Source organism: Rhinoraja longicauda, chromosome 21, assembly GCF_053455715.1.
Source record: "Rhinoraja longicauda isolate Sanriku21f chromosome 21, sRhiLon1.1, whole genome shotgun sequence".
In the NCBI taxonomy this organism is placed as follows: domain Eukaryota; kingdom Metazoa; phylum Chordata; class Chondrichthyes; order Rajiformes; family Arhynchobatidae; genus Rhinoraja; species Rhinoraja longicauda.
Genome location: NC_135973.1, coordinates 11,595,917 through 11,623,759, shown reverse-complemented (window position 1 = coordinate 11,623,759; position 27,843 = coordinate 11,595,917). Strand labels below are relative to the sequence as shown.

At 40.0% G+C, this 27,843-nt stretch overlaps 1 protein-coding gene across 1 annotated transcript; it reads right to left on the bottom strand.

Moving 5' to 3' along the window:
* Positions 1-2,162: 2,162 nt before the first annotated feature.
* alkbh5 (alkB homolog 5, RNA demethylase) lies at positions 2,163-27,843 on the bottom strand. Its single transcript, XM_078417751.1, has 4 exons — positions 26,747-27,843; positions 6,585-6,665; positions 4,313-4,468; positions 2,163-3,138 (listed from the first exon to the last, which is right to left on the bottom strand). The coding sequence occupies exons 1-4, from the start codon at positions 27,502-27,504 to the stop codon at positions 2,943-2,945; spliced, it is 1,191 nt and encodes a 396-aa protein (XP_078273877.1). The 5' UTR covers positions 27,505-27,843; the 3' UTR covers positions 2,163-2,942.

Here is a 27,843-nt window from a genome sequence, read left to right as displayed (position 1 = left end):
GAGTGTTGGAGAGCTCTGGTACTTGTCATTAGATGCTCAAATTATGTTTGAGATATTTAGTTGCCGATTCTTTTGAAAATTGCTCTAAATATGTAAATACTGGGAAAAATGTCCAGATAAATTATCCAATTAATGTGTAATTTTCAAAAATTTCAAGCTCTGTTGCACTTTGGGACGTTAAATGCAAGGAGAAATTATGCAATTAATGGCATGACCTTTAACCACACTGATATGCAGTGGGGTCTTGGGGTCCAAGTCCATAACTTCCCGAAAGTGGCAACACAAGTAGATAATGTAGTAAAGAAGGCACATGGTCCACCACCAATTTTTCAGCACCATCGGTTCCAGAGTCTTGCTGGATAATATGTTTTACTGGACCAACAGAGGCACATAATGATACAATACACCTCCTAATTATATCCTTCCTTTGTCTTTACATCACCATGGCCTGCTAGAAACTTATAATAAAACAAATATTAAATGTAAATTAAATTTACAGTGAAACCTGCACGGTGCAGGTCTCCAGGAGTCGAACGATACAGGAATGATCCGCCTCAGCCACCAGGCAACCGAGATGCCAGCCAGCGAAATTGTCTATGGGAATTGATCCACTTGCTCTGGCCAGGCCAGAGTTCCAGATCCTCGGCTGCCGGAGGGCAAATTTGACCTGCTGATTGGCCGTAGAAGTCCCGATGAGGTCGAGATCAGCCGCTTCACCCGGCCTAGGCACCACATTTTGGGGGATTTCAAATGCGCTCTCATAACTTTGTGCGGCCTAGAGGTACCAGATCATCAGTTGCCGGAAAAATCAATTATGGACCTGTATGCTTGCTTTTATAGATCAGGGCATTGAGTCAGGAAGTCTGAGGAAGATGAAGCTTTATAGGACTTTGGTTAGGCTGCGCACAATTCTGGTCACCTCAACACAGAAAAGATGTGGAGGCTTTGGAAAGGGTGTAAGGTGGTTAACCAGAAATGATGCATGGATTTTAATGGGGGGTATTAACTAAATGGACAGGTTGGACGCACTTGGACTGTTGTCTCTGAAATGCTGGAGGTTGCAAGGAGACCTGATAAAAGTATATAAAATTATGAAAGGCAGACAGTTAGAACCTTTTTCTAAGGATGGGATAATCAAATACCATAGGGCATAACTGTAAGGTGAGCAGGCAAAGTTTAAAGGAGATATGAGGGGCAACTTTTTCTACACAAAGGGTGGCGCATGACTAGAATCTGCTGTGGAGTTGGTAGTTGAAGCAGATATGTTCATGGCATTTAAGAGGCTTTTGGATAGACATATAGATATGCAGGGAAGGGAGAGATATGGATTAAGTGCAGGTAAATAAGATATTGCCTTGGCATCATGTTTGGCACAAACACTGTGGGCTGCAGGGCTTGTTCTTGTGCTGTACTGTTAAATAATATTATATCTGTAAGTTTATGACACCTATGCAATTAATAAGTTGCTTTACTCACACATTAGTAACTATGTAAAGGCAAGCACAATTAAACTAAGCAAACATTACTTATTTTGCATAATGGCAAATATTATACTCCCAGGAAGCAATTAATATAAAATGAAATACTAATCATGAAATGAAACATTAATCTCAATTTTCTTAACATCCACTTAACCGACAAACTTTAAAAAGGGATTAACATGTCGTTAATCAGAGTGAGTGTCAGCAGGCTATCCATCTGAGCCATCATTGTATACCCATATCCTGCACTCTATCAGCGTCCAAAACATACTAACTTAATTCCGCTGTGAACCAGAGGTAAAAGAATCCTAAACTATTTCCCAAGCGAAGGATAAGGGTTTAACTATTTAAAAAAAGGGGACGTAACCTTTTTAATCCGTGGGTTCTTTTTCAAAATCAGTTTTTGAGCGAGCGAGTCACTACGTCAGAATCTTAAGAAAACAAAATGCTGGAAATACAAGCAGCAACTGCGGTGGTAATATCATCTAATCTAACTTGTTTCTCTCCACACAGATGCTGCATGACCGTTATATATTTCCTAATGTAATTCTTATTGTAACATCTGAAATTTTCACAGGGATTGAGTCAGTTTAAAGACTGTTCATATTATTACTGATCTCTCTCTTTCTCTCTCCCCCCCCCCCCCCCCCCCCATCCAAGAATTTAGACATTACACTCAAGTTAAAGTGATGCTCTTTGCATTTAATCAAATTTAGCATTTGTACAAGAAAAAAGCAAGCATCCAGGTCAAAGGTCCTGCTGACAGGCAAACTCTCTTTCTGACAGTTACCCAAATTAAAACTTTTTTTGTTTTTTTTACATAAAATACCTATTTTCATTTACATAACTCATTCTTTTGCTTACATTAAACTTTGTTTTGTTTTTCTAGAACTGTACAACTTTGTTACAAGCCAACACACGTGTGTTTTTCTCCCCCTATGTGGAAACAAAAATGACTCAGAAAGAGTTCTTCTGCAACAATATATTTAACATAGATTTGGGAACTTTCCAAAATGTGCAACCCTAATATTGGAAGCGCTGAAGTTCGAAGAAGCGCATATGATACCATGATACTCTGGCTGCTTCTCATTTCAAAAGAATGTAGTTAAAAAAAAATAATATATATTTTTAAACAATTTGCTTTAACACACTGAGCTGTGCGAGTTATTTTGGGCTTTAAATACATAAAACAAAAGAGGGGAAAATAGGCTATACAACATTACCCGATAACAAAGGTAGAATGAAACAGAGGCCATCTGGCTGCAACATAACAGTTTCTCCTGCCACTTTCACCCTCAACGAGTTTAATAAAATCCTTCCATTTTAAAGAGCGTTTTTTTTTTTTTTTAAACATCCTCTTTGAATCTGAATGTCAATGTTGAGATGTCCCCTTTAGAAATGAGTAGTGCATATCTTGTCCTTCAGCCTTCAAGTTAAAGTCTACTTTTATTCTTTCTCCAATCAGTGGCGTCGCATTTTTACTTTTCGGACTGGACTACCTGCTACTCCACCTTCACCACCCTCATCGTCTTCATCATCTGCACAATCGTGCGTTTTCCGCCAGTAATTTTCTGCGGCACAGTCACTCCTCCTGCGGTGTTTTGGTAAAATCACAGATCGTCGATTCTCCTCCTTGTCCATTTCTAAAATCCTAGGCCTTTGAAAAGGAAACAATGGGACCGCAGTTAATTTTTGTCACACAACACATCAATGCCAAGTGTTCAAAGAGCCAACACATTTAATTGTTATTTATTAGTTATCACAAGTTGACACAAGTCGAATTTAGTTTAGTGATACAGCACAAAAACAGGCCCTTGGGCCCACCGAGTCCACACCGACCAGCAATCCCAGCACGCCATCACTATCCTACACACTAGGGACAATTAATAATTTATACCAATTGACGTACAAATCTGTAGGCCTTTGGAGTTTGGTAGGAAATAGGAGCACCCATGGAAAACCCATGCGGTCACAGGGAGAACATACAAACTCGGTACAGACAGTAACTGTAGTCAGAATCGAACCCGGGTCTCTGCCGTTGTAAGGCAGCAACTCTACCGCTGCACAACCGTGCCACCCTGGAAGGGTCTGTTTCCGTGTTATATGACTAGGACTTTATGATCTCTCCGCAGACCATCAACGGGTGCGTCCCTTATTAAACCGTACAGATTGGTGGGAACTTGGTGGCACTCTCCTAAAGCTTTATTCTTCAATAAATTTATTAGACGGTCATATATTTTACCACACTTTTCAGAATGTCTTTAAGCTATAAATAACTGACGGTACTTCAACTGCTTTAAAATACACCAAGAATGTTCGAGGGATTAGTAATCTTTCACTAGTTCTGTATCTAGTTTGTATATCAGTAACATTCCACTCAATGCAAAGATACACCAAAATTCCTTTGTTACCACATGGATACCAACCACACCAGCCACTTCCATTTCACTTCCCTACCTCTGGAAGATAATATAGGACATCATATCCAGATTTAAGAACCACTTATTCCACTCTGCATTCAGACTCCTGAAAACCTCTTTCATACCCATTTCTCCAGAGGCCCCTCACAAACTCCTAACTCTACCTCATTTGATTATTCCACCATTACAAGTTTTTTTTGCACAAGAATCTACGCACCATTCTGCTGTTTTGCACTCATTTAATTTATCTTTATTGTGTAGATCATTTACTCTGCGAGCTTCAAGCAAACAAGAAATTTCATTGTGCCTGGGCGTATTTGACAACAAACTAATCTGAATCTAGGTAAACATCCAAGTACCATACAATTTCCCAGCTTCCCCCAACCCTCCACAATCTCCCTTCCAACCTACCTGTGTGCAGCATCTGGATCAGCCTTCCGATGAGACCTTTTCTGTTTCAGTAATGCTTGATATCGGTCACTATTCAACTGTCTGTTGGATATGTGTACCGGTAACACTGAGCTAGTTAATGACTTTGATTCCAAACGCGGTGCATCTGTCCTTGTTCTATTGGAGGAAAAAAAATACATTTTACAAGTCTAGTAAATCCTACCACAACACAAATGCATAAATACAACTTACAAATATTACCGATGCTGCTTTTTCAGCACATCTTTGTATTAATCACATGGGACCTTCATAAGCAACTAGACAGACTGGGAATTAGTTTAAATGAAAAGTGGAAAAATATAACAAATACATAAAACATGAACAGGTCAAATCTCAGGTGATTTACGCAGCTGTGTACAAGACAGCATTGCAGGCAATGTACGATACAGAAACTGAAGGAAACAAGACACTGAATAATGAGAAAGAAAAGGATATACAAATTATTTGCTGCTGTCTCATGTCTAATTGCCAGAGTCTAAAAAATAATCTATTTGCAACGTCATTGACCTGAAATGTTAATTTTGATTTTGTCTACAATCTCACTGCCTGACCCGTATTCTCAGGATTCTAGACATAGAATGCTGGAGTACCTCAGCGGGATGGACAGCATCTGCCAGCAAGAGTTCCAGCATCTGCAATACATGTAGATGTATAGCAAACAAAATCTCGGCCATTTATTCTCTTTCCAAATAACAACAGTGAACTCCACTCCCAGTCTAATGATTAGAGCAGATGGAATTCATTCTCCTATCAGAAATTTTAACATTTTCTGACTCAGCGGGACAGGCATCATATTTGGTTAGAAGGAATGGGTGACGTTTTGGATCGAGACCCTTTTATCATTCCTTCTATCCAGAGATGCTGCCTGTTGCGCTGAGTCATTCCAGCATTTTGTGTCTATGCTGAAAAAGGACTTTCCATAAATCACTCCATTCTCCTCACCCGACTTGAAACCTCCTTTAACATCACCGGCACAGCCCTATCCTGGATCAAATCTTACCTCTCCGACAGGCACCAGTTCATCTCCATTAACAACTGTAAATCCCCCACCGCTCCCCTCCCCCAAGGTGTCCCCCAAGGCTCAGTCCTTGGCCCCCTCCTCTTCATCCTCTACCTGTTCCCCCTTGGTCAATTAATCCGCCGTCATGGTCTCAACTTCCACTGCTTCGCCGATGATATCCAGCTCCTCATCTCCACCAAGTCAATCTCCACCACCACACACTCTACATTGACAAACTGCATCACTGAAATAAAATCTTGGCTTCAATCAAATTTCCTCAAACTCAACTGCAACAAATCCGAAATCATCATCATTGGTCCAAAAACGCTCACCAAATCCACCCAAAACTTCATCCTCAATATTGATGGTCTCCCAGTATCCACCTCCCCTCACATCCGGAATCTTGGAATCATCTTTGATCAAACCCTCTCCTTTGACAAACACATCACCAAGACAGCCTTCTTCCACCTCAAAAACATCGCCCGTCTCCGTCCATCCCTCTCCTCCACAGCTGCAGAAACCCTCATCCACGCCTTCATCACCTCCCGCCTGGACTACTGCAACAGCCTCCTCTATGGCTCACCCTCAAAAATCATCAGTAAACTTCAATACATTCAAAACTCCGCTGCCCGTCTCCTCACCCACTCCCCGATCCGTGAACATATCACCCCCGTCCTTTACAAGCTCCACTGGCTCCCCATCCCCCAGAGAATCCAGTACAAAATCCTCCTCATGACCTACAAAGCCCTCCATAACCTGGCCCCATCCTACCTGACTGACCTCCTCCACAGATACACTCCCACCTCCACCCTCCGCTCTGCTGCTGCCAACCTCCTGCCCCCCCCCCCCCCAATCCGGACCAAACTCAGATCCTGGGGGGACAGGGCTTTCTCCATCGCTGCTCCCACCCTCTGGAACTCACTACCCCAAACCGTCAGAGACTCCTCCTCACTCACCACATTCAAAACATCACTGAAGTCTCACCTGTTCAGCACTGCCTTCAACCACTGACCGTCACCTCACCTTCTGTCTCCTTTTTCTGTTCGTTTACTTATTTATCTATTTATTTTCTTCTCTATGTTCTAGTAATCCCTGTAAAGCGTCTTTGAGTGTTTGAAAAGCGCTATATAAATGTAATGCATTATTATTATTATTATAAGTGAAAAAACACAACCACATGGAAGAAACCGATTAATATTACAGCTACTACATCAAAGAATGATAAACTCTTACTTTCGGAGTATGATAACTGCTCTTCGCTCCCTGATGTCTTGTGGTCGAATGCAATGAGTGATTTCATCTGCTGCATAATCACTGGAAAAGAAAAATGTCAAGTCAGTAGATCCAACTATATTAATCAGCTCAAAAAATGGCTAAATTGGCACACAGAATACTAGGGTGCATATTGGTTAGCCCTGCAGATGAGCAGAATTTAATTGTTACTAAATTAATTATGAGTAATACATCAGCCATAAATAAAATCATAGCATTTTGTGTAGGCCACAAGTGAGCAGTTTTAGTGTAGTAAAAGCAAATAGCTGCTTCTCCAGCAAAGGGTATAGGGGTAAAACAAATTATGAGATGTTAAAACATATTTATTTTTATATCACATATTTGGGTCATAAATTAAAAAGTTGGAAGTGTACCACTGCGGCGAGCCCTGTATCACTTATTGCCATCACTTGCAAACCAATTTCACATCCAATAACTTAGTTCTCAATAAAATAACAAATCAAGTGAAATCAAGCATATGAGAAGTACACAAACAAGCAAGACGATACTGATGCACAGTAGCTCATGAAATCACAGCCTGTCAGTGAAGCTACGTACAAAGGTATAAAGTACTTGGGATGTGAACAATTAAAATCTGGTTATTGACAAACTCTGTGGAAGGGATAACTGGCTTCCAGGTGGTATATTTCAGTGGAGGAATAGCAGTGGAAAATAAATTTCAGCCAAGAAGTTTATCCAAATTACAAAGTTGGTTTTAATTTTCAAATACACGTTTCATTTAATTTTTATAGCTTTTGAACATCCCCGAATGTCAGGAAATCCAGAAGCATTCAGGGTCCTTGATAGGTTTGATAGATGCCTAAATGAGGCAGTGCCAAATTTTGTTGTTCTGCTGAAATCTTTTGATGGTATTACATCCTCCAAGAGTATAATGCCACACAAAGCGACAGGAACAGCATTTGAAGCAGATGAACCCTGGCTAATTTGCAAACAGCCAGCACATACATACCACTTGGCAGCATGTTCCGGTCCTATTACCATCAAGTGAACCAAGGTGGTATAGGAGTCTGGAAACTGCTAGTGCTATCTAAATATAGAACTCGTATCCTGAATGGACCTTGCACCCTAACAGCAATGATTTCTCCTTATGTATTTCATCAAAATGTCCCTAGGTTGAATTGCTCATTTTCCCCCCCTCATATTTCCTCTCTGAAGAGACAGGCCCACTTCCCTGGTTTCAAGGCTCCTGTGTCATTATAGCAAAAGTCATCTTCAAATTCCTCGAGTGAGATGATCAGAACACAAAATTCAAGATCTAACCACAACTATAAAAGGTTCAGCATATCATTGGCTTCATACTCAATTCCTCAATTGACAAAACTACATTAGCAAGTTAAAAAAAAAACTATCTTAGCACGTCTTACCACCTTCACAGAAATGTGAAAATCTTCAGCCCCCCACCCCCAACCCTCTTTTCATCCTGTAGTGCATCTAGGTTTCTGTGTTTTCTTCCTGTATGTAGAAGGAACCATCACACTTGGTGGCTCAGCATTCCGAGCTCTTGTGGCTAGTTCAAGCTATGCCGCTCAACATACTTTAAATCAAAACAACTTGTATAGCCAGTTGGTTTGGCAACAATCATCTTATCCCATTATAATTCCACATTTTATATTCTTATACTAATATGCATTTGAACTGTTATAAGTGTACAGTAAAGAGCACATTGACTGGTTGCACTACAGGCTGGTTTGGCATCAGTTTTCAGACTATACTACCTTGGTTCACTTGATGGTGAGAGTGAAATGAGGGCATGGCCGGGGTAGTGTGGATCCTTGATGCTGGCTGCATTTGAGGCAGCACCTACTGTAGATCTCTTCGATGGCAGGGAGATCAGTACCGATGATGGACTTAGCGATGTCCACCAATTCACCACAAAAGTGTCTTGGTTGCACTGTCTCATGAAAATGACCCTTCTTGATTGCGCTAAAGACGTCAGCTTTAAAAAAAACTGATGCTTAAATAAATAATTTTAATTTAGTTTATCATGTTATCTATTGAGTTCTGTGCTTTCAGGCCTGTTACACTGCTGAGAATAATAATTTAATTGTTCCATTGTCAGTATATCAAACAATTAAACACTCTTGACTCTCAACTCTGAGCAATGATGAAAGAAGCAGGTTATTCCCAATTTCTACAAGTATTGCTGCAATTCTCTTTCAAGCATCTTTAGAAATTATACATTATGACAGCATAAATCGGAGATCACAAAAATAAAATCTGATTTGCACTCAAATCAATACAGACCAAAGTTGCCACTAATTATACACACTTTCAGCCAGCAAGTTCACATCTGATAAAATCTCCAATCTGCCATTCAATAAGTAATGGCCGATTTATGACCAAACTCCATATATCTGCTTATACAGATAACCCCCATTTTCCAGGTTAAAATCCTCACAAAATTAGAAACTGAACCAGTAACAACTGTCATTAGCAGAAGAATTCTAAACTACAACTATCACCCCTCAATGCAGGTTTTCCCCAACTTCACATTTGAGACACCCAGCACTGCACCTGGATTCCTAATTATCTTCCTTGGGTTCCTCAACATACTGAAAATATCAAAAATCTTTTGCATTATGTTCTCTATTCTTTAGAATGCAACAATATAATACCCATAAAATCTCCTCCCATTCAATCTAGATAAATTTAGACTCCCAAAGCAGTCATATTTCCTTCAAAAGCAGTGATACACTGATCAGAACATGGTGCGTCTGTTTGGGTCCAAATTTTTTTTTGTAAAGCCATTGCGCTACCTCCATCTCCTTGTATACAAGTCCTCTGGATAGAAGAGACCAGAGTTAGCCCAAGTTTCTTTCAACCTCCACAACTTCCAGGTTTTCCAATGGAAATGGACTCACTTCACTGTACCAAAATGCATTTACCACAGATGTATATAATTAATGTTTATGATATAACATTTTCTTTTTTTTAACAGGTAATCAAAGCTATCTGGCTTATGCCTATGAATAAAATGGTTAATAAGTACACTGAATTGAGGCGATAATACATATCTTTTGGGAGAGCAAAAAAACCCCAAACTGCTGGAGAAACTCAGTGACATATGCCGTCTTGGTGGCCAAGCAGCATCTTGGAGACAAAGGGAGAGTTTACATTTTGGGTCGAGACCTTGCATCAGAACCAGGAGTGTAGATGATATAGCCAATATGAAGAATGGTGAGGAAGAAGCCAGCTGGCGATAGGTGGAACTGGAGAGAAGGTGAATGTTGGTCAGAAAGAGGCACAGTAGAGACAGATTGGATAAGTTAAGGCAACAAAGGGCTGCAGATGCTAGAATCTGATAAATTAGCAAGGTGCTAAGGGGAACCAGGTAAGGGAGGGATGGTGGAATCACTGCAAGAGATACGAGACCCACTGGGGAAAGCAGGTTTGTGAAGGAGGACAAAATGAGTGAATCAGAAGGTGAAAAAAGGAACAACGGTGCTGGTTACCCTAAATTGGAAAATTCAATGTTTATACCATTGGGTTGTAGACTACCCAGGCAGTATATGAGGTAGCATTCTAGTTTATGTTGGGCCTCATCCTGGTAATGGAAAAGGCCAAGGATAACCAGATCAGTGTGGAAAGGGTAGAGGAGCTGAAATGGCATGCCACTAGAAGTTCGAGATGGCCGTTATGGACAGAGTGCATGTACTTGGCAAAACAGTCATGGGGTCTATCTTGAAGTAGAAAAGGGCCACATTGCAAGCACAATAGACTAGACTGGATGCGCTGCACATGAATCACTGCCTCACCTGGTTAGGGGTGTTAGGACCCTGGTTGAAAGCATGGGTGAAAGGGTAGGGATAGGTGCTCTTTTAACACTGTTCATTAAACTAGATCCAAATACAATATGGTTCAGCCCTTTTGCAGCCCAATTTGGCCTACCCCTTTTGCTGTGTGACCCAGGTCACTCGGGTTCCTGATGACAATAAGTACACATTAGTCAGGCATAAATGAATTGAACAAATTACTAGACCACCTTTCCGGAATTTCACTTGAACCAAATTCTCAACTTTACAACATTTACAATAAGAACTTTGATCTACTTTTTGGTCTGCTGAATTGGCACAGAAATGTCAAGGAATGGCATGCAATCACTGGGACAGAATTTGTTCTCCTTTTGCATATAATGCATCAGAGACCATGGAAAAACGAAACCTTTAAAAAAGTCCAAATTATGTTAAGTGCTGTAACCTTAATATGGTTTAACTGCATGATACACATCTGTTTTGCCCTCTGGTGTTAACTAACTGGAACTGCCACAGATTGGTGAATTACAAAGCTCTTCCCATTGCACGTCTGAAAATACTGCAGTCAAATCCAAAACCATCTAAAAAAAAGTTACAGGGTCATCCACAAGTGTTTTGTGGAGCTCAAACAAGTTCAAGATATTTCCTAAAATAATAGGATAATATATCAGCAAATGTGAATTTCCATATTCAAAGTTAAACATTGTTAAAGCTGCATCATATCACCTAGATTTTGAATTAAAATATCACTCTTGGATGAAAGAGCACTCGCCTATCAGATGTGCCATCTTTTAGGTGACACATTAAATGGAGCTACTGCTCATGTATAATTGTATTTTAGAACACTTGTAGAACTAACAGCAAAGCAGTTCTTATGATGACCTAGTCAACATTCCTTCCCTAACCATCACAGCAGATTAACTGTTTATCCATCTATGTTTTATTCATTAAGTGTTGCCGACTAGGTCAAGATGTAATGTATACCTAATCGCTCACTACAAGGTGGGGACAGGCAGTTTTTTGGAATCGCAATGTGAAGCAAGGATACCCCATGATGATGCCGAGGAAGGACTTCCAGTGCTTAGAATCTGATAGGCCTTATCAGACGGTTCTCATGATGAAATGATTTGATATGAGTAAAAATTCCAGATTGATTAGTATGACTAGCTGTTACAATCACTGAAGTTTTGCACCACAATTGACTTGCATGGTGTTGTTCTAGGGGATGACCACTAGGTGATGTTGCTACCATTCAGACACATCTTCAGTTGTGTACCTCAACGTCACTGGTGCTACGACCTTTTATCACAAGACACCCTCAGTCGAGGCAGGCCCACCACAGGGTGTTCCGACCTGGGCGTGTGTCTTATGGTTAGCCTCCAGATGGTCACATGGCAGCCCAGACACCATCTCTTCTTTTCAGCAACAGCCAGCGACTGCTCCGTTCGGCGGCTTTGGCAAATTCTTTGGTTGCTTTCCTTTGGGCCTGCCCTCTGACTCCTACTTCCCTCAGGAGCCTTGCGGTGGAACTGGCTACAAACCCCACCTCCACTGGACGCACTTTTACATTCCAACCTCGCTCTTCTGCTTCAACTGCAAGGTTGGAATATCTCAGCCTTTTCCTTTTGTATGCCTCGTCCACAGCCTCCTTCCAGGGGACAATCAGCTCAATGATGAAAACACACCGACAGGAGTTGGACCAGAGGACAAGGTCTGGTCACAGGTTGGTAGCTGCGATTTCAACTGGGAAGGTGAGTCTCTGGCCTAAGTCAACACACATATCCCAGTCCCTGGCTGCGTTCAGTGAGCATGAGTTACGAGGCGAGGGGTTAGTCCACCATTTCTCTCCTTCCCAGATGCAGGATGGTATTTGCGGGAATGTTATCCGGGCATTGATGGGCATGGCGGTAACTCTCTTGCAGAGAGTTTCCAGATTTAAATACGACAGAAATATCACAAAACTCAGTGGAATAATTACTACAGGATAGTAACAATGAGCTGTTCCAAAGGGTCTTCACAGCAATGTAGCAATAAAGGTAGACTTTTAAAAAAAAATTGCAGTGGCTGGAAATGTAAAGCCAAAATGGAAAAAGGTGGAAAAACTCAACAGGACAGGTCACATTGTAGGAAGAGAGTCACATCTCATGGAACTGGGGTGCATCGGGTGTAATAGGTCTTGCCATTTCTTGTGATGTCCTATAAAATACAGTATACAACTGCTGGACAAAATCCTAGATACGACACCGGGCCATAAAAATTTCGCAAAAAATTTCAGGCTGATTAAAAGAGTATGACTTCAGTTTTGAATTGCACAATGGTGCACATTTGTTAAATAAACACATACAAAGTAATGGAATGGTTGAATGGTTCTTTCCACTAAAATTAGTGTCTCAGCCTAGTCACCCATTTCAACTAGGCAACAATTAAGCAGAGCACAGCTGGCGGTCTAGTAAATCTTGTTTTGTTCAGTCTCAGCATGTTAAAATCTTTAAGTGCTACTGGTGCTCTTTTAACCCTGCAGCCAGTGCCAATTTGTATTCTGTGTCACAGGAAAACGTACATTGGAAATGCACATTTCACATATAATCTAAAAAAAGTGGAAATCCAAGAATCATTGTCCCAAAAAGATAATCCAAGGTATCTGTGCTAAAGTATCCCAATTTTTGTTTGAAAGCCACAAAAATGTTTGCTTTGAACTTTTTCCCCCACAGAATGTTGCTTTGTGGTAAGCATGTGTAACTTAAACTATAAGTCCAGGGATTTCACCTTATAACCAAATTAGTTCAAAGTCACTGCTCTCCAATAGAACTCTACATCCAGGGGCTGGAAGAAAAGATGTCATTCTACAACAGGAAAAAAGTGGTTTGAAAGGGTGCTGGGGGATTTGAGAGTCCTGAAAACTGGCAGCTAGTATAACTGAAAGTATAACTGCAAGAAAAATAATCAAGAAGTTGCAAACAGTAAGATACAAGTCTGACTCTAGTTTACTAACAATTTAGAAGGCAAAATAGGCAAATAGAAAACTCTGTCTTCAAACAGTTTTAAAAATTAAACCCGGTTCATTTTAGAAATTAACTGTAGTCCTTGTTTCTTCTTAGCTACATTTGCTCATTACATCATTACTCAGGATAATACCGCAATGCCAAATCAAATGCAAAGAGACTGTATGTGACTGTTACCTGTAACGTTTGAACACAGAAAACTTAATATATCACAAACAGTAGAAGCATAGATTCTGCCCAACACCTTAAATATATTTACCAAAAGGCATATTTTAAATACACGTTAAAAAAAAACTTTCTTTGAACTGCTGCTTGCCAAGCAGAATGCAAGATCATTGCAGAATGCTGCCAATCACCTTCACTGAGCAACACCAAGAGTTTAAAAATTAAACTTTCAAAACCATGACTTGAGTAATCAATAATTTCACTCTTGCTAACTAGATTACAATTAAATAGAGCATTAATCATCAAAAGAAAAATGATAGTTTACAAACTTCATCCTCTCTCTCCGTAAAACCCTTTTCAAAGATAGACACAAAATGCTGGAGTAACTCAGCGGGACAGACAGCATCTCTGGAGGGGTGACGTTTCAGGTCAGACTGAAGAAAACCCTTTCCAAATGTGGGCAGCATGTGGACAATGACTGTCAGTTGCACAGACAATCACAGGATGCTAATCCTGCACTCACCTGCATCACTTTTATTCATGCTTAATTATGCTCTCTAACTAAGAACAGGATTAAATCAGATTGTTCTTATCTGAATAGTTAATGATCATACTGGTCAGGCATTTATCTACTTTTGGGAAACTAAATTATCCAATAATTACAGTGCAGGAAAGAGAGTATGGAGTGTAAAAAAGCAGCTAATAGCTCAGTGTGTTAGACAGCATCTTTGGAGAAAAGGAAGAGGTGAGGTGTCAGGTCGAGACCCTTCTTCAAACATCTGAAGGGTCCCAACCTGAAACGTCACCTATGGCATTTCTCCAGAGATGCTGTGACCTGCTGAGTTACTCCAGCTCTTTGTATTTATCTTCTCTTATAAATGGCAAACCTTTCAGCGATTCCTGCTTCCCCCCCTCCCCTCTTCAAATATTAATAAATCATTAGATCCGTTTTCACTATTATAGACCACCAAGAACTATCCTTTTTATAAATACTGACACTCCAAATAACCTTGGGACATCTCAATCCACTCACAAAGAATATCAAGTCAAGGATAAGCATTTAAACAATTTTCCATGAGCATATCAGAAATATTACACTAGACAGTCATTAAATAGAAATCACAGAGATGCTTTATTCAAAAGCTTGGAAAAGTCAGATTCCATTTCAAAATTTGAGATTAATTGTAAATTTTAAAAAAGGAAGCAGCATTTGGCTAGAAAAACACTAAAGCAATAGTATAAATGTCCTGGAATTTCTTACCAGATTCTTGTTCAAATGTGCTTTGCACCAAAGGAGTGAAGCAATAGCTTTTCCCCCAAAAGGCAGTACATCATATTTTGATTAACTTGTACTTATTTATTCACCCATGATGTCATTACTAGCTTATTTGTTCTTGCTTTTTTACAAGATACGTTTCTGACAGATTCTATCGATCAGTTTGAAATATTTCTCAATGCTTTTTATTTTTGTCATAATCCACCTCTCTTCCCCAACCAGTCCACACTCAATCTCATTTCTCATAGATTACTCTATTTTGTCCATCACAATCTTTACAAAAGATTATACTGTGATTATTATTGCTTAAAAATCCTTCGACACTTTCACCACTGACCAGTTTTGGCATTTCTGTACCAGATCCAAGGGTGTTTTCTGTTTTTTTTATTGTGGGACTCCTGAAATACTAGAGAATTGGCTAATGGCCATGTGAAAGATCCTAGAATAGATACCCGCTTGAAATAAATCACCGCGTGACTATGGGTAGCAGCTGGTTCCTTTAATCAAATATTTTCTACCTAGAAAACATCCATTTATATCAAGAACATTATAGAAATAGTGATATATAAGCTGCTTTGGAATAAAAAGTAAATCAGAATTCAGTTGTACCATGAAAATTACACCAAGACTCCTTCCTCTTAGAAACCCCTGCCAACCTCTCCTAATCCAAATATTTAGCAATTTCCATCGCTTTGCTAGTTAAAATTTTTAACCAACCCAGGATTTGAGTTATTTATTTCTATTATCTAGATTTAAGAATGTGTAACAGGCATAGATTACAAATACAAACATTACTCCCTAGAACAGAAATCTTGTTCAGACAACAGCCTTGAATGTACGTATATAGGAATTTAAAACATTACCATTATTGCCCTGATGACTATGATATAAATTTGACCTGTACATAAAGTTCACAAAACCAGTAAAAGTCAATTCATGCCATTACACGGCATCAATTTTTGTGTGTTTCAAAAAAGCTCAATAAATGTACTGCCAGCCAGCACATTGTCAATGACTTGGTAATATGTGTGTATTTTTCTTTTTTGCACATTTTTAGATACAATGTAATGTTCCAGAGAATCATATTGAAGAGATGAAACTTTTCAGTAGTTTTACAAGTTTACTGTCCAAGTAGTCAATGTTCAGATCAAATAATCCACCAAAGATCTTTACTAGGCTATCAGTTATATACATCCATACTCAATTCTTCCTTTCAGATCCTACAAAATTAGTAAGAATCACTATTAGTAGGCCCATCCAGCAAAATTCCAGCTCCCCCCCCCATTCTTTCCTATTACAACAATGGAGGAACACATCCAGCAATTCCATAAACGACCCTTGTTACCTGCCGAAAAATTCAATGTTGTCACTCTGAATATGTTTCCCAATAACTTGGCCATTGCTGTTGATACACTGACTTGTGAAGTGTTCCTTTCTCCTTTCTTAATGTTGACACATCAGAATTCTTCTAATCCCCCGATACCATGATCGTAGCCAAAGTGAAATGAGAAATTATAGCTAGGAGCCTACACATTGCTCATTTAAGAGCCTGGGATACATATATTTTGTCTGGATCTGGTGATTTATTCACATTAAAATTGCTAGGGGTTTCTGCAAAAATAATACAAGGAAAAGAATGTTTCATTGTTGGCGAAGACAATGAAATCAGAAGTTGGCTGTATTTACTCCCAGCACTTATCAGAAAGACTAGTAACCAAAACAAATGGACAAGCCCAATAAAATAAATCTTTCCCTTGAAAGAATTTCAAACCCTTTATTAAAAAGATCAGAGGAAATATATAAAACAGGAACTGCAGAGACCATACAAAACATTGGTATGCAGTAATACTAGGACAGCTGAAAACAAGGTTTTACTTGTAATTTTATGTAAACTGTGGCATTAGTAACTTCAGAGATCATTTAGCCTTCCATTGTAAAATCTGTGCCAGTTTAAAATTAAACAACAATCTAAAACTAAACCAAGTGGCAGGTGAATGCTTTTCCAGTAATGTGGCCGTTTAAAACAGGGAAAAAACCCTGTAAAGTGGGTATATGAAATAAACTGCCAAAGGAGGTAGTTGAGACAGGTACCATAACAACATTTAAAAAACACTTGGACAGATACACAGATAGAAAGGGTATAGATGGATGTGGGGCAAATGGGATTATCTTAGATGGGGCACTGTGGTCAGCATGGACAAGCTGTGCTGAAAGGTCCGTTTCTATGCTGATGACTCGCCTGTCTGTGACTCAAATGCATAAAGACAAGAGAATGGCCAAGTTTAAAATGGGACAATGTTGTTTGTGTTTGGAGCAGTCTGGATTCAATTATTTAAAAATAACCAACAAATGTTCAAAAATAAAGCAACGTACAGATTAAAGGGCAGGTGGAAGTTGTTGGAAATAAGTAAGTTGCCCACAACTTTTAATCTTCAGAAAATATCACCAGCGCAGAGCTCAGAACTGTTGGGACTCCATGCTGTGGACCACAACAAATCAGAAAGAAATTTACCTGGACTCTTTACTCTGAGAAAGAAACACATTTCCTACATTACAAAGTAGTTTAAATGAATCCAATGTTAAGGGAAAGGATGGCGCGACTGTGTGAGGCAGGTAGAAATACCCCTGGATATAGTAACGAAGGAGCTTCATATTTTGAATTTGATCAATTTTTACGAGGGTCTTTTCGGCTGTGTAAAAGAAAGCAAGGGAGGACAAGTAAACCAACCAAATCACGAGCGTACAGAACTTTATTCATTTCCTGGCTGGGAAAATGGTGATTGTGAGACAGGGGAGAGGCAGAAAAGTTGGACGGAATAATGCTACTGAGGTGAGGGACTGTGATTACAGTCAACAACATCCGTTCCCCTGATTTCACAGTTAAATATCAAAGAATGTGATTCTTAAATGGTGACAGGACTCGTCTGAAGATGGGTCTCGACCTTAAACATCACCCCTTCCTTCTCCAGAGATGCCGCCTGCCCTGCTGAGTTACTCCAGCATTTTGTGTCTATCCAGGATCAAGGACAGTTCCTCTGGACAGGACATTAGAAGGAAGAAGGACTGGGCCAACAGGGGTTGAAGGAGGCTTGCTGAAGGCATGCAAGCAGTTAAATTAGCAAGGAGATTACTACCTGAGCTACTGGCTAATGGACACAAGGTCAAACAAATGTGAACTGAACATGCTGCTTGGAAAATGATATTTGAGAAAGGAATTCATTAATGGTTGGTAAGTTAATTGGTTCCTGTAAATTACCCAGTGTGGAAGAGTGGTAGGAGAGTCAGTATGGAGTTCATAGGCATTTGAGAATAGGAAACAAATGTGGGACAGCCCCGAGAGTAGCATAGAATGTGAGCCAGGTGGTCTCCTTCAACATTGTAAGATAATGTGAAAATATGCACAAAGGCTTGTAAAGAATAGAAAAGGAAATCAAAATTGACAAATTATGCTTTAAAGATAAGTTCATTAAATGCATTTGAGAATTTCAGAGAACAATACATTGTGGACTTAATCAGGGAACAGGCCCACAGGATGTGCACCATAAACTGCCTTCCCTACCTATCATCCAGGGACCCAAATTATCTTTGCAGGTGTAGCAACAAGTCACTGGTATTTTTAATTCTTGAATTTGGACTCAAACAGCTACTTGTCATCCAGACACATTGCATTCTTTGGGATTCTATAGGAAATTCAACAATTTCAAATAACTAGCTTTTCATATAGCCTGTTCCATAGTAATGTCAAACACCCGTAAGTTATTCATTTTGCATAGATGCCAACTAAACAGTATTTCCAGCATGCACTTTTATTCCAGATTTCCCATAACTGTTTGACATCTCAATTCAAACATTAGTCCCCCCTCCCCCCCCACACCCACCCTTCTTCATTTCCATTTATTTACACTCCTCTAGATAGATCGGTTACTATTAACAAGCATTCGACGCCCTCTTGTATCAACAACAATGTGCTATGTGAATAATCTTGGTGTACACCCTGTTAAAGACATTCCATTTGGCCCCTCTGTAAATCACACTTTTTCTCAGTTCAGATTAAGTTCTAAACGATGCAAATTTCTCCCTCCACAGTTACAGTACTACCTGATCTGCAGTGTTTCTCCACCATTTTCTGCTTTTATTTTAGATTGTTAGCATTTCAGATTTCAACAATTTTAGAATATCTTCCACATGAAACAGGGAAAAAGTGCAATCCTGCAGATTAAAAGGCCGTGTGGAGAAAAAAGCAATAATGGGAAAGAATTTCACACTTCAGAAACTAGGGGCGATCTTAAATAAAAACAGTTATAAAACACTGAGGGTATTAGTTAAAATGGATCACAAAATTAAAAATATGACAGCAGATAAACAGTAGAAGATATTTCAAAAGTTTCCAATTCTCAAGAAATACTTATTCTATTGGCAACCTGATGGATAAAGAAACCTTGTCAACCAAAGTAGTTACAGATTTAAGAGAACCATTTTAGAAACCAAAAGACATTTATAAAATAAGATAGAAAAACTAGACCATGAGAATAAAAAATAAAAATAGATTGTAAAAATCACCACAAAAAAAAAATCTGTTGGCCCCAGGGAAGTTGAGATGGTAATTAAGATTGCCAATTAAGGAAAGAGCAGAAACAAATACTTTGTATTCATCATCATTGTAGACACTAAGAACTTAACAAAATAGTAAGTTACAATGGGGCCAATATCAATGGAAATGTAAAAGCAATTACTATCACTAGAGACAAAGTACTCAAAGTAATGCACCTATTTGCCTACAACAAATGTCCTCAAAAGAGGTGACTTTAGAGATACAGCATAGAGACAGGCCCTTTGGTCCACGCCGACCACTGATCACCCCATACAATTGCACTCTAATACACACTAGGGCCAATTTACAATTTTTACAAAAGCCAATTAACCTACAAACCTGCACACCTTTGGAGTGTGGGGGGAGACCAGAGGACCCGGCGAAAACCCACGCGGTCACAGGGAAAATGTACAAACTCCATATATATATAGCACCTGCAGGCATGATCGAACCTGGGTCTCTGGCACTGTAAGGCAGCAACTCTACCGCTGCGCCACTGTACCTGCCTAGTTACCAAAATTCTACAGATTCTGTAAAGGAATACCTAGTGGGATGGAAAATACCTATTCTAGAAACAAGGGAACTAAGAAAATTAAGATCTTGAAAGAATTGCAGATGTTGTTTTAATACCAAAGATAGACACAGAGTGCTGAAGTTACTCAGTGGATCCAGCTGCATCTCTGGAGGAAAAGATGGGTGACATTTCAGGACCTGAAATCCTTTTTCTACAAGAAAGTTAATATCAGTCATTGGAAATTTGCTGGATGCCATTATTAAGTGATAAAACAGACCATAAAATTCATAATATGATTAGGTAGTTAACGAATTCACAAAAGAAAATTGTCTTTTGAAGATTTTACTAGCAGGAGCTAGTGAATATCAAGTATCTAGTATCTTTGTATCCATTACAAAATGCAAAAGATCCTAAATGAAAAGAAACCAAAAATATATCAGCTTATTGGTTGGGAATGGAAAGAATGACAGAAAGTAGTGTAACAGATAAAATGTTCCGGTTGACGAGCAGTAAACAATCACAGATCTGAGGTGGTGTTCAGTTTATTTATAATCTATGTTCATGATTTTGATGAAGAGACTAAATGTAACATATCCAAGTTTGGTGACAATGCAAAGATAGAAGAAACTGAAGAGCTCAAATATTTTAACTGAGTGGGCAAAATGAAAGGAGCAGATAAAGTCTAATGTGTGAAATGTAGGAGGAAAAACTGATTTAAATAGAACGACAACTATTAAATCTTGAATATCTTGGATGTATCCAGGCAGCTGCATTTCTTATACAGGTGTAGCCAAAGAAAGCATGCAATCACAGCAGATTAAGATAAGAATATTTAAATGATAATCTCTGGACCAATATTCTCTAAGAGTTCAAAACAAAATATTCAAAAATCAGCAAATAAATTTTTTCGGGCTACAGAGATTCCCCAAGTTACAAATGACTTGATTTACAGAAATCTGAATTTCACACAAATCCTTCCATTTTAAAAAACATTTTTCAAGTCAGTAATGTGTTTCACGGTATTCTTGAATGCTTCCACATGGTATATTTTCTATTAGTTTAATTATGAGTAGCGTTACGGTGATTATTCAATGAAATGAAATTATAGCAAATGCAGACATACGATGAGTTACTCTAGAAAACAGATATTTCTGACAGATTGATAAAATGGCTTCCGGGCATTTCCGAGGAATGGAACCCTTACATTACCCAGATACTACTTGTATAAGAAAAGCCGAGGATTTATGGCGCGCATGCTGCAAAATGCACAAGGTGAAATGAGAATCTTATTGAATACAGCAGGTACAAGAAGCAGAATACCCTTCTTGTGTTATGTCCTTACAAGGTGCTGATGAGAGGAGGAAAACACATTATGCTCCAAGATAGTCGAAAAGCTGCTCAAGATATGGAAGGAAACTGAGAATGCACGCGGTTCCTCTCTCCACACTTTCGATCTCCCATAAAACTGAGCTATTTAAGAGTAGCAAGGGTATCCTGCGCACTGCACAAATTACCTTTCATCGAGTGTGCTCTGCAGTTGATAAACATGGATAATCTCCAGCCAAGACACATCTTCAGCCACCAAGCCCATATGTGGTTCAGTGCATTGATCAAAAAATCAAAACCATTCTCCCCCATTCATTGAACAGAATGCTTCTGGTAAACCAGAATTACTCAAGTGAATTTAAACCAGGATATCCTCCAGACAATTACATCTACCAGTAAAACGATTGTGTACTTCACTCGGGAAGATGCTATTATTGTTGATCCCCCCTCCTCCAGAAACCATTCAAAGGTCCTGCTAATTATTCTACTTGCCTAACAATCAATTGTGACCACACCACAGCATACCCATGTTGCATTGCTATTCTCAAGTACAGTAGAGTAGATTGAAAACATTGAAAAGGTAACAAATGTTTGGCAGATATTATAACAGTGAGAGCACTGCCTGTTTAAGACATCAATTTGGAGAGGATGATGGGCATGGGTGCAAAATAAATTTCAGGACATGGAGTCATACAGCAAGTCACAAAAAGGTCACACCTCGTGTTCATAACATCTTTCCCCTCTCACTAAACCTATGTCCTCTGGTTCTTGATTACCCAACTCTGGGTTAAAGACTGTGCATTCCCTATCAATTCCCCTCATGATTTTATACACCTTCAAAAGATCACCCTCAGCTTCCTACAGCGACAATAAAGTTTGCAAAGTCCTCGTAAAGTATGGTCATGCTAAGGAAAACATTTTAAAAGTGCCAGCTTAATTTTCTGCAGTATTTAAGCCACAGAATACTCTGTTACTTTCAATCCTATCATTCATAATTCATACTGTACTAACAAAACATTTCAGAAAGAGGATTTGCATTGAAAAAGAATTGTAGTGTTCTGTTTGGATAAGGGTATTCTAGAATAAGTGAGACCATATGTTAAAGCCTATGTCACAGCTTAAAAAAATACCAGCATTCAAGATGCATATTTTAAATAAACATTTCTAATTCATATATACTGTCAAGTGCCCAAACGTCAAAATGTTTGCTGAAAATCCGTAGCAGCAAATGAAGTATCTATTTCAATACCCAAACATTTTAACAAACAGCAAATATACAAAATGTAAATGTAAAGATGAAGATAAATACATAAAGGTATGGGAAAGAACTGCAGATGCTGGTTTAAATCGAAGATAGATACAAAATGGTGGAGTAACTCAGCGAGACAGGCAGCACCTCTGGAGAGAAGGAATGGGTGATGTTTCAGGTTGATACCCTTCTTCAGACTGATTCAGTCTGAAGAAGGGTCTTGACCCGAAACATCACCCACTCTTTCGCTCCTCAGTTACTCCAACATTTTGTGTCCATCTTCTACATAAGGGGATATATTTACAGCAAGTATCTAACAGCAAGATATTGATTAACAATTACACAAAGAAGAAATGCAACTTAAACATGAATGAAAAACCAAACACCAAGAAATGAGGCAAGAGCAACTGAGCTTAAGATCACATCAGCACTTGACTAAGTGTAGCATAAAAGAGCCCTGGCACAACTGAAATCAATGACATTATAACAATGGTTGGAGTCATATCCTGTACAAAAGAGTGCAGAAGGGCCTAGATTGTTGCAGTAAATCGACCCGACAACTGGATACCCCTGCAGGAGTCCCTGAGCATCATGTCCCCGGCCTGACAATCTTCAGCTACTTTGACAATGTTCTTCCTTCCACCATAAGGTCCAAAGGTTAGAGCTCGTCAAAAAAAATGAAGTAGTCCATGCCTACATTCAGTGACATCAAGTCTACAGTCATATTTGAGTTGCAAAGTAACATTCTGGTCACACAAGTGCCAGATAATGACCACTTCTCTCAACGAGTTCAGCCCCAACACTACTCAAGAAGCGCAACACCATCCAGGATGGATTGAGATACTAATGGATTTAGGGATGACTTCTACTTCCAGTCTGAAACAGGGTTCCAACCCTAAACACTGCTTAGTGCTTTCTCCAGAGATGCTGCCTGACCTGCTGAGTTAATCCATAATTTTGAATCCACAAAATTAAATGCAACATAATCCAGCATCTGCAGTTCGGGGAAATTGGACCTATGCCGAAAAGTGGCAATAGATCAGCTATGATCTTATTGAATGGCAGGGCAGGCATGAGGGGCCAGATAGCCTGCTGCTTGGCTGTAATTTTTTCCATTATTCTGGATAACCAACCCCTCCACCACAAGTGCACCACGACTCTACTGCAGCTATTTGCTTCGGGACCCCACACCGCACAGTCCAACCTGTAAACTCTATCACCAAGGACAAGAGCAGCAAGTGTAGTGGAGTACCACTATTTGCGGGTGCCCCAACCTGAAACTCTCAATCTAGCAGCACATTGGAAGAATCTCCACGAGAAAAAGTGCTGTGACTCATGGCTGTTCAGCACCATCATATGGATAATTCCTACAAATGTATTTTTTAAATGATTGAGAGAAACTAAGGAGTGCAGATTATTTTCCGTTCTTGTGCTTTTATCTCCCACCTTGAGAAATATAGGTAGCCCATGGACTGCCTTTGTCAACTAGCTAATCAAACCACCCTAACTGCTAACCTTCCTTTCCCATAAAACAAGTGCTTATCTTTACCTTTCTCCATACCACCTCAAATCTTTACCTAGCAGACAACTATAGCAAATATGACCAAATTTGTTTGTGGCACACCACAATACACATTTTCGCTCAACTTGCACTCACTGACAAGGATCATTAAATTTGCAAACAGCGATATGGTCCATAAACTTGTACAACCGTTCAATAAAATTATAGCTGACATGTATCCCAACACACTTAGACACAAAATGCTGGAGTAACTTAGCGGGACAGGTAGCATATCTGGAGAGAAGGAAATCGATGAAGTTTAGGGTCGAGACCTTTCTTCAAACTTTTGTGTCTACCTTCGATTTAAACCAGCATCTGCAGTTCTTTCCTACACATGTATCCCAACACTATCCATCGCTTCTCTTATCTTATCTATTTTCTTTTAAAATTAATTGAATCCACACCTTCTACATTTTGTGGAAAAAAGTACTTTCTAACCTCCCTCCTAGTTATATCACCTGATCTCAAATGACAGTCAGAAATATCTTTTATCTTATCTATTTCTTTTAAAATCCAAATTCTCCAAATACGTCATCCTATAATTATCAACAAATGCAGCTGTAGTTATGCAATTGCTTCTCATGCTGACAACCTGGTAAACTTGTATTAATTCTAATGATATCGTGACATTCGATAGCTCAGAAATTCCGATGATCCGGCAACTGGCTTACTCATTAGTCCAGAATGTGAGCAGAGGGAGGCCAGAGTGAAAGCAAAGCCTGCGATCGGGAGTGCGGCCAAGGCAGGGATCTGGATTGTAGGTTGAATGTGCATTCAGAGCAGAGATCTGAACTCTGGGAAGATCGGAGCCAGAGCAGGTTCGCAGCCAAAGCCTGGAGTGTTTGTATCTTTCTTGCTCACTTTAAACTCACCAGGTTCACAAGAAAATTTATCACTTGTGTGATTTGTAGAAAGGTGAAATCAGTGCCGGGCTATCACAGGAATAACATTTAATATTCCAGAAAATCTACCGGTCCAGCAATGTCAGATTATTGGTGTATTACTATACATTATTTCCAAACAACACAAACCAGCACAACCCACATAGTCTAAATAAAGTGTCACACTGCCGAGATTTAAACTACATGCCTTTATATTGCAGCTCTTGTTATAAAACGCTAACATTACCTTTTTCATTAAGCATTCACTTTATTATAGTTCAGCAATTTTTTGGACAACCACTGAACCAACTTTTTACTTTATACAGTCACGTCTGTGTTTTTTTCCATCCAAATGAATGACCTCATACTTAACTGTTGAAATCCACTTAACAGTTTTGCTGATTTGTTTATTAATCCAAGTATCTATCTTTGTAATTTTATAACGCTGCCTACACCACTTGATGCACGAATTAGACTCGCATCATTTGGATATTTTGCAGTCATGCTACCACTAAACAAAGTGCATACACAAAATGTCTTTTAGATTATTTCAGTACAAAGACCTTTACGCATGGAGCTTTGAATATGCGAGCAAAGTTGCCTTGCTCCTATTATGCGGGGCCCTGCTGAGACCAGGTGAACAATATTGAGAACAGGTCTGGTTTCCATATCCAAGGATTTACTTGCAATATTAGGAGTGCAAGGTTGATTTCTGAGACAGGAGTGATGTTTAGAGGAAAGAATAAACAGACTGGGCTCATACTTGTGAGCCCAGACGACAGAGGTGATTTTATTGAAACATACATTTTTTGTAGGTCGATACAAAGTTAACCTTTCCTCCAGCTGAGGTATCTAGTCCAAGGGTACAGCTCAAAATACAGAGTTGGCCTATCGGGACAGAGATGAGAAGTAATTTCTTCATTCAAGGAGTAAGGAGATGACTGGAGGAGACTCACTGTGATGGATGTTTCTTTTTGTTTGGTGTTGGTTTATGATTGTGTGTGTTATTGCTTATTTTTATTGCTCTTATTGTTGGACTGTGGGTAATCTTTAATTTCACTGCACATTTATGTGTATGTGACAAATAAAATTGACTATTGAATTGGATGAGAGAGAAGGCACAAGGCACCATTCCTGCTTTTCTTTTGTGGTCTTGTCAAATGCCTTCTGGAAGTCCATATAAACACACTCCTAGTTTACTTGCTCAGAACATTGCAACCATTGTTCTGCCTTATACAAACCCAATTGGTAATTCTAGCCAATTAAGTACTTCTGAATTAGAAAATCGTTTATCATGTAGAAAATTCAAAAAAGGAAATAGCCACATGGCAATAGGGGAATAAATCAGAAATCGTTATCAAATAGGCACGATTGGGCAATTTATATTCTGCTAAATGGTTACAAAAATTCATAACTGCCACAGTCCGAAATCTTCACACAGGAAACAGAAAATTATAAATTGATGTTATCTAAGCGCAAAATATGTGCAAGTTCTGTCCATTTGCTCTGAAACATCAAGAACGCGGGTGCTGGAAATCTGAAATAAAACAGAAAACGCAGGAAATTCTGATGCGATCTTAGACCTGGAACGTTAAGTCTCTCTCTTTCTACATGCTGCCTGACAGTACGTTTTGTTTTAATTCGTGTTATTCGATTCCACGTACAACGGGCAACCGAATCTTTCAACGTTCGACTCACCATGGTCAGAGTAATGAAAGGTTGAACTTGAAACTTCACCTTTGACATATAAAATAAATGTGATGTTACTACATTTAAGATCCTTACCTGAGCACAGTAACACTCCCTCTTCGAACAGGTAAGAAGTAGACGGGGTCTGACACCCGAATCGGCTTGAACTGGAACTTGCAGCCGAAGCAGAGAGCTGAATCGCTGAAGAAGGACACGGAAACGATGGGCCTCTCGAAGATGTGGATGGGGTCCACGTGTGAGACGATGCAGCCGCCCGGCTGGTAGTCGTTGATGACGGCGCTGTTAACGAAGCCCTCGGGGATAATGCGGTGATCCACCAGCTTCTTGATCACCAGATCATGGACCCACTCAGGGATGTCGTCGACATCTCCCTTGGGATACAGACGCTCCTGACCGGGGCCTCGCTTTTCCAACTGCGAGCCGTACGTGTAGCCTTCCCCGAAGAAGTATTTGTTGCGCAGAGGGGCACGGTCCACCGTGTGATCGCGGTACATCCCCTTCTCGGCCCGGGAAACCACGTCGTCGATTTGTGACTCGATTTGCGTGCACTGATCGACGGTGAAGAGACGCATCTGGCGGATGCCCTGCTTCACCCGCCGGGCTTCTCCCAGCAGCTCGTCGTCGTAGTCGCTGTGGTACTCCTCGTCGCTCAGGTCGGCCTCGCCCTCTGCCTCGTGTTTCCTCTTGCGGCCGTCGTACGGCGCTGCCGCCGAGGCCGATCGCTGCGGCTGTGGCGGCAGCTGTTGCTGCTGTTGTTGTTGTTGCTGTTGCTGCTTCTCGCGGTGAGGCGACTGGAGTTTCTCCCTCAAGTCTGCGTAGCCGCCTGCCGCCATCTTGGCCGGGGAGGGGGGCGGAGCCAGCGAGAGGGGCGGGGTTAGAGTGAAGGGGCGGGGCTATCTGCTGACGACGGCCAGCCACTGTGCATGCTCCCCTCGCGCTCCCGCTCACTTACTCGGCTGCGCGTTGCTCATCGTCGCCGTTCAATCACCAACGCAGCCGAGGTATTTCATTACCGTTAACAAACGAATCCTCTTCCAGACATCATCTAACAACAACCAGATGGCGGCTGCGGTGGAAAAAGGACACGCACGCTGCTTCAGTTTTGAAGCAATAGCTCTGCCCCGTGCGTCCCTCCCGCACCTTATGGAGATCCTCCACACAAGCTCTCACCC